Source organism: Mytilus californianus, unplaced genomic scaffold (genome assembly GCF_021869535.1).
Source record: "Mytilus californianus isolate M0D057914Y unplaced genomic scaffold, xbMytCali1.0.p SCAF_7, whole genome shotgun sequence".
Taxonomy (NCBI): Eukaryota; Metazoa; Mollusca; class Bivalvia; order Mytilida; family Mytilidae; genus Mytilus; species Mytilus californianus.
In genome coordinates this window covers 48,837,560-48,853,714 of record NW_026262723.1, presented here as the reverse complement: position 1 = coordinate 48,853,714, position 16,155 = coordinate 48,837,560, and the positions used below count along the sequence as shown (strand labels likewise).

General features: G+C 32.6%; 1 protein-coding gene across 3 annotated transcripts in view; it reads right to left on the bottom strand.

The window, feature by feature from the left end:
* LOC127709696 (folliculin-interacting protein 1-like) overlaps positions 1 to 16,155 on the bottom strand; it is a 175,144-nt gene that overhangs the window by 90,813 nt on the left and 68,176 nt on the right. For all 3 annotated transcript variants that reach the window (XM_052215331.1, XM_052215330.1, XM_052215332.1), the window contains 3 exons: positions 14,297 to 14,380; positions 13,735 to 13,996; positions 12,696 to 12,816 (listed from right to left, as the gene is read on the bottom strand). In XM_052215331.1, the coding sequence (XP_052071291.1) occupies positions 12,696 to 12,816; positions 13,735 to 13,996; positions 14,297 to 14,380 (467 nt within the window). The remainder of the gene's footprint in view (positions 1 to 12,695; positions 12,817 to 13,734; positions 13,997 to 14,296; positions 14,381 to 16,155) is intronic.

Below are 16,155 nucleotides of genomic sequence, written 5' to 3'. Positions count from 1 at the left end.
GGGGGGGCATAAAAAGATACATGTAAGAAAAATTTCTGTGTGGTCTAACCAGAATATGTATTCATTACATCAACAAACTTACCTTAGTTATTATGTCAATAAACTTGACTCAGTTATAAAGGTCAGTCGTTTTAAATCATATCCACTCATATCAGATACTTTGACGTATAAGTATCTGGAGAAATATCAAAAAAAATATTTGATCCCGAGTTTTAAGTCTATGTGACATGTAAAAAATCTTTATTTAAGGGGAAACCTTAAACATTTAACAAATTTTTTTTTCTAGATTGTCGGTGGTAGTGTTTTGCAAAATGGGTGATTCATCACTGACTGAAATAGGCTTCTGCAAAAGAATTGATATGGGTCAATGACATGAAGACAGTATAAAATCACCAAATTCATCAAAGATAAAAGACATCCAAAGCATGACTGGCCATCAGTGTACAATTATCAACTTGCTGATCATTTTTGTTAATGAAAGTGTCTATTTATATATATTATCATTTTTATCATATAGGGCAAAACACAAAAAAATAAATGGGGAATGTGTCCATGGGACACAGATGATGCCCCCGCTTGCATATAACGTTATAAAGGGATATAACTCAAGAACCGTAAAAGTGATGCTACCCAAATTTGTACATGATCTGAGTTTTGTGGTAATAAGCATTGTGCATAAGTTTCATAACATTTGGTTGAGGCAAACAAAAGTTAGAGAACAGAAACAAATATTTCAGGAATTTTTCCATTTGTAAGGTGACATAACTCTGGAACGGTAAAAGTGACGCCACCAAAATTCAAACATGATCTGTGTTTTGTGGTAATAAGCATTGTGTATAAGTTGCATAACATTTGGTTGAGGCAAACTAAAGTTACAGAGAAGAAACGAAAAATTCAGCATTTTTTCCATTTGTAAAGGGGCATAACTCTAGAATGGTAAAAGTGACCCAACCAAAATTGAATTTGATCTGTGTTTTGTAGTAATAAGCATTGTGTATTAGTTTCATAACATTTGGTTGAGGCACACTAAAAGAACGAAAACGAAAAATTCAGCAATTTTTCCATTTGTAAAGGGGCATAACTCTAGAATGGTAAAAGTGATGTCACCAATATTCAAACTTGATCTGTGTTTTGTGGTAATAAGCATTGTGTATAAGTTTCATAACATTTGGTTGAGGCAAACTAAAGTTAGAGAATGGAAAACAATTTTGGGACGTACGTACGTACCTACGTACAGACGGTCAAGGGTAAAACTTAATGCCCCATCCACTATTGGGGAGGGGGGGGGGGGGGGGCATAATAGTAAAAATCGTTATTAAAGAGCAATAACACCAATAAGGAGTTGTCGGATAATTTCCTCCAAATGTCTTATTTGTATATCTTTGTCTTGCTGATCATTTTTGCTTATTTAAGTTTCTATCTATCTATTATAATTTTTAAGATATAAGGCAAAAACGCAAACAAGAGTGCACACGCTGAAATGTCTCGCCTACTATACTGACCATTGATTTTATGTTGATAGTCCTACATATAAAATTTTTACTACAAGTATCACATTAACATTTATGATCCAAGAAAATGAGGTCAAGGTCAGATAAACCAAGCCCGAAATACATGTACACCTTTAATACAATCCCTCCATACACAGAATATAGATGACCTATTGCTTTTAGTATAAAAGAAACAGACCAAACCATGGAAATTCTATACTGACCACTGAACCATGAAAATGAAGTCAAGGTCATTTGAACCCTGCCAGACAGACATGTACACCTTAAAATCATTCCATGCATCAAATATAGTTGACCTATTGCTTAAGGTATCTAAGAAAAAAGTTAACCAGGAAAAGTGAACATTGACCAATCAACCATGAAAATGAGGTGAAGGTCAGATGATACCTGCCAGACAGACATATACACCTTACAATCATTCCATACACCAAATATAGTTGACCTATTGCTTAAAGTTTAAGAAAAACGGACCAAAACACAAAAACTTAACATAAGCAATGAACCATGAAAATGAGCTCAAGGTCAAATAAAATGCTCCGCAGGGCGCAGCTTGATACGACCGCAGAGGTCAAACTCTGAACAGTTGGGGCAAGTATGGACACAACATTCTAGCTTGATACAGCTCTGAATTTGGATTGTGATTAAATATTTGACACAGCATAGGTTTCTGACACAGAATGAATGTGGTCTAAGAACTTAAAAATTTTAAATTAGACATTCAACTATTATGGTCCAATATCCAAAATCTAAATACATGGTTAGATTCAGCATATCAAAGAACCCCAAGAATTCAATTTTTGATGAAATCAAACAAAGTTTAATTTTGGACCCTTTTGACCTCAATGTGGACAAAGTTGATAACGGGGCCCAAAAATCAAAATCTAAATACATAGTTAGATTCAGCATATCAAAGAACCCCATATATTCAATTTTTGTTGAAATCAAACAAAGTTTAATTTTGGACCCCGATTTGGACCAACTTGAAAACTGGGCCAATAATCAAAAATCTAAATACATGTTTAGATTCAGCATATAAAAAAACACCAAAAATTCAATTTTTGTTGAAATCCAACAAAGTTTAATTTTGGACCCCGATTTGGACCAACTTGAAAACTGGGCCCATAATAAAAAAACTAAGTACATGTTTAGATTCAGCATATCAAAGAACCCCAAGAATTCAATTTTTGTTAAAATCAAACTTAGTTTAATTTTGGACCCTTTGGACCTTAAAGTAGACCAATTTGAAAACGGAACCAAAAATTAAGAATCTAAATACACGGTTAGATTCGGCATATCAAAGAACCCCAAAAATTCAATTTTTGATGAAATCAAACAAAGATAAATTTTGGACCCTTTGGACCTCAATGTGGACCAATTTAAAAACGGGGCCCAAAATCCAAAAACTTAATACACGGTTAGATTCAGCATATTAAAGAACCCCAAGAATTCAAGAATAAACCCCATTGAAATTGATCAAGAAATAAGCAATTTATACGAAGTATCTTCTTTTGCACAATACTGTGCAATTGAATATTTCTTGCTATTGCGCAATATTGTGCTATTGGATATTTCTTGCTATTGCGCAATACTGTGCAATTGAAGATTTCTTGCTATTGCGCAATACTGTGCAATTGAAGATTTCTTGCTATTGTGCAATACTGTGCAATTGAAAATTTCTTGCTATTGCACAATACTTATTATATAATAATTTACACATCCTGTTTGGTGTGTATCTCCTACCATATCATTATTATTTGCTTTTAAATATAAATCAGAAATAACCAACTTAAAATGGAAAATTTTAAAAGAAAAAAAAAAGGAAAAAAAGAAAAATAAAGAAAAAAAAAAAATCCCCCCCCCCCCCCAAATTTTTTGAACCCCCTTATGATTCATCACCCCCAAACTCAATCCCAGCCTTCCCTTTGTGGTATGGTACCTTGCAGTACAATTTCAGAGAGATCCATACACTTGAACACAAGTTATTGTCTGGAAACTAGAAAAATGCTTATTTTTGGCCCCTTTTTGGCCCCCAATTCCTAAACGTTTCGGGCAATTACCCCCAAACTCAATTCCAGCTTTCCCTTTGTGATATGGAACCTTGTAGTACAATTTCAGAAATATCCAAACACTTACACACAAGTTATTGTCATGAAACTAGAAAAATGCTTGTTTTTTGCCCCTTTTTTGGCCCCTAATTCCTAAAATTTTGAGGCAATTACCCCCAAAATCAATTACAGCCTTCCCTTTGTGATATGGAACCTTGTGGTACAATGTCAGAGAGATCCATACACTTACACACAAGTTATTGTCTGGAAGTTACAAAAATGCTTATTTTTGGCCCCTTTTTGGCCCCTAATTCCTTAACTGTTGGTACCATAACCCCCAAAATCAATCCCAACCTTCCTTTCGTGGTATTGAACCTTATGGTGAAGTTTCATGGAGATCCATTCACTTAAACTAAAGTTAGAGTGCGAAAACCAATGTGTCTTTGGACGACGACGACGACGACGACGCCAACGTCATACCAATATACGACCAAAACATTTTTAATTTTTGCGGTCGTATAATAAAACCTGCCAGACTGACATGGCAATGAACCATGAAAATGAGGTCAAGGTCAAATAAAACCTGCCAGACTGACATGAACATTTTAAAATATTTCAATACACCAAATACAGTTGACCTATTGCATACAGTATTAGAAAAACAGACCTAAACACAAAAACTAAATGACCACTGAACCATGAAAATGAAGTCAAGGTCAGATGACACCTGCCAGTTGGACATGTACACCTTACAATCATTACATTCACCAAATACAGTAGACCTATTGCTTATAGTATCTCAGATATGGACTTGACCACAAAAACTTAACCTTGTTCACTGATCAATGAAATGAGGTTGTGGTATAAGGACCTTTCAAGGTACGCATATACCAAATATAGTTATCCTATTACTCATAATAAGAGAGAAATTAACATTACAAAAAATCTTAACTTTTTTTCAAGTAGTCACTGAACCATGGAAATGAGGTCAAGGACAATGGACATGTGACAGACAAAAACTTCGTAACATAAGGCATCTATATACAAAGTATGAAGCATCCAGGTCTTCAACGTTCTAAAATATAAGGCTTTTAAGAAGTTGGTTAACACCGCCGCCACGGGATCACTATCCCTATGTTGAGCTTTCTGTGACAAAAGTCGCAGGCTCGACAAAAAATGGTAAAAATCATCATCAATGGGCAATAACTCTAATGAGGAGTCGACTGACGATTTCGACCATAAGACTTATATGTAGAACTTGTCTTGCTGATCATTTTTGCAATTTAAAGTTTCTCTCTATCTATCATAGTTTTTAAGATATAAGACAATAAACTGCTTTGCCGAGCGCAGCTGGATACGACCCTAGAGGTCCAACCCTGAACAGTTGGGGCAAAAATGGACACAATATTCCAGCTTGAAACAGGTCTGAATTTGGATTGTAATTAAATATTATACACATTATAGGTTTCTGACACAGAATAAATATAGTCAAAGAACTTGAAATTGGTTGTATGTTGCACAATACTTAGAAATCTGTTTTCAGACTATATACAAAGAATTAACAAAATAAATTGTGACCCCCAATTTTTCTTTGGAAAATTGACAATTTCTTAAATCTTAAGGAAAAAAATTGACCCCCCAAAACATTTTTTTTTTATTTACCCCCTCCCCTCCAAAAAAAATAATAATTGAAGAAATTTTACTTTTAATTTCTTAAATCTTGAGGAAAAAAATTGCCCCCCCCCCCCCTAAAAAAAATTTTTTTACCCCCAGGGTCCAGGTGAGCTAAAAATGTTGAATGTACTATTCAGGTTAGGTCGTTTAAATATCATACATGCGTTTCAATAGCAAAGTTCTACAAAATTCTGTGCATAGCAACATATGGACATTGTGTCAGGTTGTTCAATACATGATATGTTATCATTAACGATTGCATAAGGACTTTATGCCGAGTGACTTAAAAGTATATATTTGTCTGTTTTTAATAAAACTTTTTTCCTTTTTTTATTTCTTTTACATTCTTTTTGTTGTGTAATATTTAATTAATTTTGTATATTCATTACATCTCAATTTTGAGGAAATAAAGACATGAATGAATTAAAAACGAAATTCAAATTAACTTTTGCCCCAAAGTTTCCAAGTATGAAGTTTGATCCCTGTTATTCCCTAATAAAATGCTCCGCTGGGTGCATATTGATATGAACACAGAGGTTGAACCCTGAACAGTTGGGGCAAGTATGGACACTACATTCAAGCTTGATACAGCTCTGAATTTGAATTTTGATTAAATATTTGACACATCATAGGGTCCGAGTACACAGTTATTTCGTAGTGCATTTCTTTTAGACAATAAATGAAAATTAAAAAAATCCCTCCTGTGCTTTCTCAATAATATTTTTACAGTGTGTTGTACTACTTTTGGGACAAATTATATCAAAATTATAGAAAACTTCATCGGATCTAACTCAAAATATGGACAATTTTATGTTAAGGGGGTCTTCAAATCTTTTGACAGCTTCTGAAGTGCTAATTTTTAACATTTTTCAGCTGGACCAAATCACTACTTTACTTTAAAATTCATGACCCAAATTTTTTTACAGTGTCATTTCACCCCCCTACTTGCTATTTGAGTCATAAAACATGGAGAAATAAATTTGGAAGGGGTTTAAAAAAAATTAGCAAGTAACACATTGTCCACATTAGGGACTATATTTGTGGACAACGAAAAATCAAGGACGATAACTGTGTACTCGGACCATAGGTTTCTGACACAAAATGAATGTGGTCAAAGAACTGAAAATTTTGAAATTGGACTTTTACCTATTATGGTCCAATATCACGCGCGTGCCTGATGAAGCTAATTTGTTTAGCAAAATATTGCGTGAATAATATAAAATATAACAACTAATTTTATAACACTCATTAGTGTGTTAAAGTTACATTCTTAGGCACTTATATATATATATATATACATAGCATTTTGAAAATTAATTTATACAAAACAAGCATTCTGAGAGTATTGCATGGCAATACATAGTCCCCTACCAGTTAAAAAGTCATTGTATTGGAACAAAATGTTAACTTGATCTATAACTTGTCATGGTGTAAACTATATAACAAATATCAAGTCAATATCTTCAAGCATGATGAAAAAAAGTGTTGAAAACTGATTATTTAAGTGAATTTTCTAAGTCCAAGGACCATAACTCTGCACAAAATCATCAGACCGGAACAAAATTTAAACTTGATCTGTAACTTGTCAAGATAAAACTATATACCAATTATCAAATCAATATCTTCAAGCATGACGAAAAAAAGTGCAGAAAACTGATTGAGTGAATTTTCTAAGTCCAAGGACCATAACTCTGCACAAAATCATCAGACTGGAACACAATTCCAACTTGATCTGTAAATTGTCATGATATAACTATATACGAAATATCAAATCAATATCTTCAAGCACGAAGAAAACAAGAGGCTCTCAAGAGCCTGAATCGCTCACCTGTATTTCAGAGGAGAAGATTTTTAAATGTTAGCAAACTTGAACAAATTGTGTCAAATTGTCTTTAAAGGGCAATAACTCCTTAAGTGGTCAATTGACAATTTTGGTCATATTAACTTTTTTGTAGATCTTACTTTGCTGAACATTATTGCTGCTTACAGTTTATATATATCTATAATAATATTCAAAATAATAACAAATAAAATGATTCGCAGAGCATAGCCTGATACGACCGCAGAGGTCAAACCTTGAACAGTTGGGGCAAGTTTGGACACAATATTCAAGCTTGATACTGTCTGAATTTGGATTGTGATAAAATTTTTGACATAATATAGGTTTCTGACACAAAATAAATGTGGTCAAAGAGCTTAAAAATTTGAAATGGGACATTCATTTTACCTAGATTGGTCTGATATCCAAAATCTAACAACATGGTTAGATTCAGCATATAAAAAAACACCAAAAATTTAATTTTAGTTGAAATCAATCAAAAGTTTAATTTTGGACCCTTCAAACCTTAATATGGACTAATTTGAAAACAGGGCCCAAAATAAAAAATCTAAATGCACAATAAGATTCAGCATATCATACAGCCGCAATAATTCAGTTTTTGATGAAATCAAACAAAGTTTAAATTTTGGACCCTTTTGACCTCAGTGTAGACCAATTTAAAAATGGGGCCCAATATCCAAAAAGTAATACAAGGTAAGAACCCCCAAAAATTAAAGACTTTAAATTAATCCCATTGAAATTGGTTAAAAGATTTGTATTTATCTTCAATTGAAGATTTCTTGCTATTGCACACTACTGTGCAATTGAAGATTTCTTGCTATTGGGCAATACTGTGCAATTGAAGATTTCTTGCTATTGCGCAATACTGTGTAATTGATGATTTCTTGCTATTGCGCAATACTGTGCTATTGTGCAATACTGTGCTATTGCGCACTACTGTGCTATTGCGCAATACTGTGCTATTGCGCAATACTGTGCAAATAAGGATTTCTTGCAATTGCGCAATACTGTGCAATTGAAGATTTCTTGCTATTGCCCAATATTGTGCTATTGTACAATACTGTGAAATTGTTCAATACTGTGCAATTGAAGGTTTCTTGCTATTGCGCAATACTGTGCTATTGCGCAATACTGTGCAATTGAAGATTACTAAAAGTTTGTAGAAAAAATATGAACCCCAAAAAATTGGGAAAAAAAATCCCCCCCCCCTTGGAGTAATTACCCCCAAACTCAATCCCAGCCTTCCCTTTGTGGTATGGAACCTTGTAGTACAATTTTAGAGAGATCCATACACTTACACACAAGTTATTGTCTGGAAACTAGAAAAAATGCAATGAAATTTATTAAACTAAAGTTATTGGCAAATTTCCAATGGAATTTATTAATAATAAAGTTTTTGGCAAATTTCCAATATACATAATTTGCCAAAAGCAGTTTAGGTGAGATAAACCAAAAAGCTTCATCAGCAACATTTTATATTGGCAAATTTCCAATGGAATTTATTAATGATAAAGTTTTTGGAAAATTTCCAATATACATAATTTAAAAGCTGTTTACGTGAGATAAACAAAAAAGCTTCATCAGCAACATTTTATATTGACAAATTTCCAATGAAGTTCATTAAACTAAATTTATTGGCAAATTTCCAATGGAATTTATTAATAATAAAATTTTTGGAAAATTTCCAATATACATAATTTAAAAGCAGTTTAGGTGAGATATTCAAATGAGTTTCAATTACCAACCTTACACTGCCTTTTAAATTATGTTTTGTACTTAAGTAATTGTCTATTAACCTGGAAACCCTTTTCCCCCCTTTTTTGCACCTTATTCCCTAACGGTTTGAGCCATAACTCCCAAAGACAATTCTTACCATCCCTTTGTGGTATTCCAATATCCAATTAAAAATTTGAAATGGGACATTCATTTTACCTAGATTGGTCTGATATCCAAAATCTAACAACATGGTTAGATTCAGCATATAAATAAACACCAAAAATTCAATTTTTGTTGAAAATCCAACAAAGTTTAATTTTTGACCCCGATTTGGACCAACTTGAAAACTGGGCCCATAATAAAAAAACTAAGTACATGTTTAGATTCAGCATATCAAAGAACCCCAAGAATTCAATTTTTGTTAAAATCAAACTAAGTTTAATTTTGGACCCTTTGGACCTTAATGTAGACCAATTTGAAAACGGGACCAAAAATTAAGAATCTAAATACACAGTTAGATTCGGCATATCAAAGAACCCCAATAGTTCAATTTTTGATGAAATCAAACAAAGTTTAATTTTGGACCCTTTTGGCCCCTAATTCCTAAACTGTTAGGACCAAAACTCCCAAAATCAATCCCAACCTTCCTTTTGTGGTCATAAACCTTGTGTTTAAATTTCATAGATTTCTATTTACTTATACTAAAGTTATTGTGCAAAAAACAAGAAAAATGCTTATTTTGGCCCTTTTTTAGCCACTAATTCCTAAACTGTTGGGACCAAAACTCCCAAAATCAATCCCAACCTTCCTTTTGTGGTCATAAACCTTGTGATAAAATTTCACAGATTTCTATTTACTTATACTAGAGTTATTGTGCGAAAACCAAGAAAAATGCTTATTGGGCCCTTTATTGGCCCCTAATTCTTAAACTGTTGGGACCAAAACTCCCAAAATCAATCCCAACCTTCCTTTTGTGGTCATAAACCTTGTGTTCAAATTTCATAGATTTCTATTAACTTATACTGAAGTTATAGTGCGAAAACCAAATGTCTTCGGACGACGATGACGAAGACGACGCCGCCAACGTCATACCAATATACGACCCCAAATATTTTGCCATCGTCATAGCATTATACAAACGCAAAAATTTTGTGATTGTATAAAAAGAGTACACAATCGTAGTCATATCATTTTATTTATAATAATAATAATAATAATAAATACTTTATTTAAAGAGGGTAAACTCAGTTAGTTACAATAAACTAATCTTCCCTGAGGCCCTCACATACAAATTACAATACAATCAAAAACAGATATTTACACATAGTTAATTTACAGTCAAGTAGTTCAATGTAATATTGTTAACATGATAAGATATAAAGCTGTTCAAGATGTACATGTAGTCAAAAAATCAAATAAAAATTAAAAAAAAAAAATATACAAAGACATTGTAGAAAACATAATCTTATCAGGACTGTGTTAAGTACTTCTTGATACTTTGTTTAAAAGTATAAGTGTTTTGAGCTTTACGCATTTTGTGTGGTAGTCCATTCCATAACACTGATCCAGAATAAACAAAAGATTTCTTAAATAGCTCAGCTTTTGGCTTAGGAACTATCAGATTACCTTGAGTAACACCTCTCAAGGAGTAAGGATTATTATCTGATTTCAGTTTAAACTTTTGAACTAGGTACATTAATATTGGTGCTTCCATACGCATACATTTATATAGAAGTAAATATTTGTGGTATTTGATTCTATTGTCAACTGTCATCCACCAAAGTTTTTTAAATAAGGGGACTGAGGGGGATAAATGATCTGCATCTAGAATTAGTCTTGCTGCCCTTTTTTGGAGTTTAAAAATTCTTCGTTATCCCTTCATTTTTACATTCACCCCAAATAATACAGCAGTAGTCAATTAGGGGCAGAATATACCCATTGTAATATGTTTTCCGTGCATTTATATCTAAATATTTCTTTATTCTAGAAAGAAGGTATATTCTGGATGATATATTAGCACAAACTTGGTCAATTTGATTTCTCCAGATTAAGTGTGCTGTCAATTTTAACACCTAATAATTTTTCACATGAAGAATTTTGTAATACTTTTGAATTTATTATCAAGTTTGGTTGACAAGTCTGAATTGATAGTTTCTGCTTTGTTCCAGTAACCAAACATTTTGTTTTATTTGCATTAATGAACATGTTATTCAGTTTGCACCACTCTTCAACCCTGTATAAATCTTCTTGAACATCATCATGTATATTTTCTATATTTTTCCCTGATTTATGAAGAGTGGTGTCATCAGCATATAGGTCTGTTTCACAATTTTCAATGCATAAGGGAAAATCGTTTATAAATAACACAAACAATAGAGGACCAAATATAGGACCTTGGGGGACACCAAATTTTACATGTTGTTGTTCAGAATAAACATTACGAATGTTTACCTGCTGTTTTGTGTTATTTAGGTATGACTTGAAAAAACTAACAGTAGCCTCACTAAATCCATAAATTTCAAGCTTTAAACAAAGAATGTCATGATCAACCAAATGAAAAGCTTTTTTAAAATCTAATAAAATTGCTAGGTTTAAATTACCATCATTCATTTCTTGCAACCATTTGTCAATGATGTTAATAAGTGTAGTTTGACAAGAATGCTGCGGCCTGAAACCAGATTGTGTAGGGTGTAAAAGTTTAAGTTTAGATAAGTAATTGTACATATTATTAGAAACATGTCTTTCTATTAATTTTGATAAAGTTGGAAGAACAGATATAGGTCTGTAATTTGTTGCTAAAAGCTTGTCACCATCCTTGAAAACTGTTACCTTAGCATTCTTCAGTAAAGAAGGATATATGCCAGTATCTATCATTCAGTTAAATATGTATGTGAGAGGTGATGCAATAAAAGGGGCACTTAATCTTAGGTTTTTTGTTCCAATATTATCCATACCAGATGCTTTGTTTATATCAAGTTTTGTTAACTCATTAAATAGCTCATTCATGATCACTGGTGGTATAGAAAATTTATCATGTTTATGTAATTTATTTTTAACAAATTTATCAAGATTACTGAAATCTGCTTTGTTTACAGGTGTATAACTTCCTTGTTCTCTTAATTTTTCAGCACAGGAAGTGAAAAAGTTATTAAAAGTTTCTGCTATTGATTTTTTACTTTTAGTTGTATTGTTATCTTCTGTGGCTAACTCATATGGTGTATTTTTAACTTTTGGGTTCAGACTGTGAAGACATTTCCATAAAGTTTTAGGGTCATTGGAGTCTTTTACCATATTTTTATAATAATTCTTTTTTGAGATATCTATAATTTGTTTAGTTTTATTTCCCCAAAATCTATACTCACTCCATAAACCAAGTACATTATATTTATCTCTCATGTTCCTAGCGTAAATGATTTCACTGTTATACCATTCAGGCTGTCTGTCCCTTTTAACTCTCTTTTTAACAACAGGAGCATGTTTATCTAAAGCCTTGTTCAACATATCGTAAAACAATTGTAGACAGAGGGTTTTTTTTCAAATTCAATTTTATGAAAAGGTGTAGTTTGCAGATCTAATAAAAATTCATTTTGGTTGAAATTTTTGAAATTTCTGTAAGTAATTGTACTGTGTGTATTCTTTTTTCCTATATTTGCTTCTTTCCTTGTTAAACAGATAGGATAATGGTCACTAATTGCATATCTATATCCCTAGATACTTATACATCAATGTATCTGATACATTTTAAAATGACCAACCTCTTATTATGTCAATTAACATACCTCATTTATCATGTTAACAAACTTATCTCATTTATTATGTCAACAAACTTATCTCAGTTACTATGCCAACAAACTTACCTCATTTATTATGTCAACAAACTTATCTCAGTTACTATGTCAACAAACTTACCTCAGTTACTATGTCAACAAATTTTCCTCTGTTATAATGAGCCTTTTCAATGGCTAACTTTAACTTTTCTAAATGTGATTCCAACAGGGTAATGTGGGAAAAGAAAAAGTTCTCAAACATTCTGTATAGAGATCAAAAATGAAAAAAATTATTGATTCATATACATGTAAATAACTTCTACTTTTCAATAAGTCTATGAATTCTGGCATAAAATTTCACATCACAAGTTTCAAGTTGATGTGACTACAACTTCATGGTTTACTACCTTTCAAGACCAAAAACATTAACCTGAGAATGAACTGGATTCACAATATCAACTTTCTATGGTCAGTCAACTCTGAAATCAGGGTAAAAATTGTGATTTGGATTATAATTTATAAAGTTTATATCATAATGATCATGTACACCATAGCTTTCAAAATGGTAGTATTTTAGAGTAATGAATGCCGAACCACATCCCATGTCTGGCTTATGCACGGAGAACAAGCATGTGTTTTCCATTTTAACATATATCAGAACAAAGAGACTTTTTGCCTTAAAGATAGACTAGAGAAAACTGACATGTCAGGAAGCCCCCCCCCACCCTTTTGCACATTTCTATGGGAGGCAAAAAAGACTGATGCATACAAGGCAAATGTTCATAAGTTGTATTTATAAGATGAAGTGGACCAATCTGAATAATGCGAAAATGGTGATCGCCAGCGGAATGTGTATACTAACATCGCAAACTTGAGTTTTTCTCTTGACTCTATAATCTGCACCTTGTCTGGTCATTTTAATGTTGGAGTAAAAGACCGCAGACAATTCAAGTCTGAATTTGAGGATAACATGTTTATTTTGTTGAATATCGGAATCATGTGCATTTGGATCAAGAATTTTTTTTTAAATTGTACATTTTGTAATTCAAGGACAATAACTCTTATGACGAGTAGTCTGATAGTGTAGGTTAAAAAATGTTTTTTTGCACATGCCCATGCTTCTCAAGAAATTCTTTTTTATGAAAAAGCAACAAGTCAATATTCACTAAACTTCCACTCACTTATTCTGTTCTGTATTCTTATCATTGTCATTCAATTCAAACAGTATCCCCATGGCAATTTTACTTCTACGTCTCCTAGCTGGAAGGGTCACATCTTGTCGATCTTGCGCTACCAGATTGTCTTGGGAATTTCTCTTTCTCATAGTATATCCCTCAAGTGACATGGATTGACTTCTCATCCATCTTCGATGCAAACTTGTATAACTATTAGGATTACTACCAGGGGACGGGAATGAAGCATGAAAACTCCCACTCGAAGTCACTTAAATGGAAGAAGTAAATCCATTCATTTATTATAGTGTCCAGATTGAACCATGTTGAACTATTTTGATATCCATGGTCTTGCTGTTATTCATTACAAAAACACAAACGGAATAATTTCCATCAGACAAATTGAGATCACTCCAATGGAGGAATGAATGTATGTAAAATGTCTTACTGTAGTTATATCTTTCTTTGAATGTACCGAAACAAAAAATTTGTTCTGACAAAATTAATATTCTTTTCTTAACAATACAGAACAACACACTCCTAGCAACACTACCATAAAGATTAAACTCACAAGATAACCCACTATCCTCCTCAAATAAGTCAAAACTGTGTCTCTTTTGACTCATGGATGGTACATCTACAGGTATACTTTGTGCTGAAAAATAGTTAAGGTGTACATCTGTGTGCTTCAATGCACATATATATATATATATATATATATATATATATATATATAGTCAAATGCGTTTTGTTAAAATATACTTTTTCACTTTTTTGGTCTTTTGGAAAATGTTGTTTGTGCTGTATTTAGACCACTCTACCAAGAAATTTGTTTTGCATGCACACGTATAAAAAATGCGGTTTTTTATCCAACGCAATCATAGGTTTGAACGTTGTTTTCAATTTAGACTTGTTTATATTTTTTTGTTTGGGCTTGTATTATATTTGCCTTCGGGTTTATATGATCCGTTCATCCTATTTTGACTCTTCAAAATTCAAGAGTCAATCCCAAATTGAGGTAAATTATATGGCCTTCCAAATACCGTTTCGATTCCTAACATCACTGAAGAGACATTTATTGTCGAAATCCGGATATGGTGTACAAATTTTTGCACCTTATGTTTGCGGTATACCATCTTTTCCGCAAGTTTATTGTTTTCTGTTTGATATATTATTAATAAATTAAGATCCATTTTTACATCTGGTGATCTGTTTATTTGGCAATCGCCATGGCAGTCAGCAGGGTTTAAGAACATCCGTTGTTCGACCTGCTAGTCAAATGCGTTTTGTTAAAATATACTTTTTCACTTTTTTGGTCTTTTGGAAAATGTTGTTTGTGCTGTATTTAGACCACTCTACCAAGAAATTTGTTTTGCATGCACACGTATAAAAAATGCGGTTTTTTATCCAACGCAATCATAGGTTTGAACGTTGTTTTCAATTTAGACTTGTTTATATATATATATATATACAACTCGTCTTAACATCAGCCCAACAATGTTAGATCTGTAAATTTGCTTTCGCAAATTTTTTGTTCTTCCCTCGCGGGGATTCGAACTCATGATAAATCTGTTGTAGAATTGTCACTGGTTCAGACGTACTTATAAATATAATTATTTCTGTGACTGTATCTTGCATTAATTTGTAGGATCCTTTACAATAGATATTTTAGCTGATCTGTAAATATTCCATCTTCATGCCTTATATATCATGTACTGTATTACGACGCTAGATTAAAACTGACGAGGAAAGGTAACACCTGGCCACCGAAAGCTTTATTATTGAAGCCTAGGTGGTTGAGTGGTCTAGTGGGACGGATACAGTGCTGGCGATTTGGTGTCACGATATCTCAGTAGCATGAGTTCGAATCCCGGCTAGGGGAAGAACAAAAAATTTGCGAAAGCAAATTTACAGATCTAACAATGTTGAGCTGATGTTTAGACGAGTTGTATATACAATATGTACACAGCCATGTATCACCATCACTGCTGGTGATCAGATGGATAAATCTGTTGTAGAGTTGTCACTGGTTCAGACGTACTTATATATATATATATATATATTATATATATGTAGTGTTATCAACATCCGGCAAATAATATCGCTCAAACCAGTGCTCAAGGCCCTCTTGAACTTGCAGTGAAATTTTGCTTCTTGCTGATGGACCAACTTTGAGATTTAAGCTCAGAGACTAACAATACTACGAATCTTGTGGTCCTTTATTTGCAGTAAATTTTTTGTTATCAATTATTACCTTAGGTATAAATAAGATTAGGCCAATTTACACAATACTTATATGTTAGTTTCTGTCAGTGCTATTTTTTTATTTGAGACAGCACTATGTTTTTAGGAAAATCATTTTATGGTACATAAAAACATTTTTGGCAGGAAATTATTCTTATCAACAGTGTAATATAAAACTGTTTATTT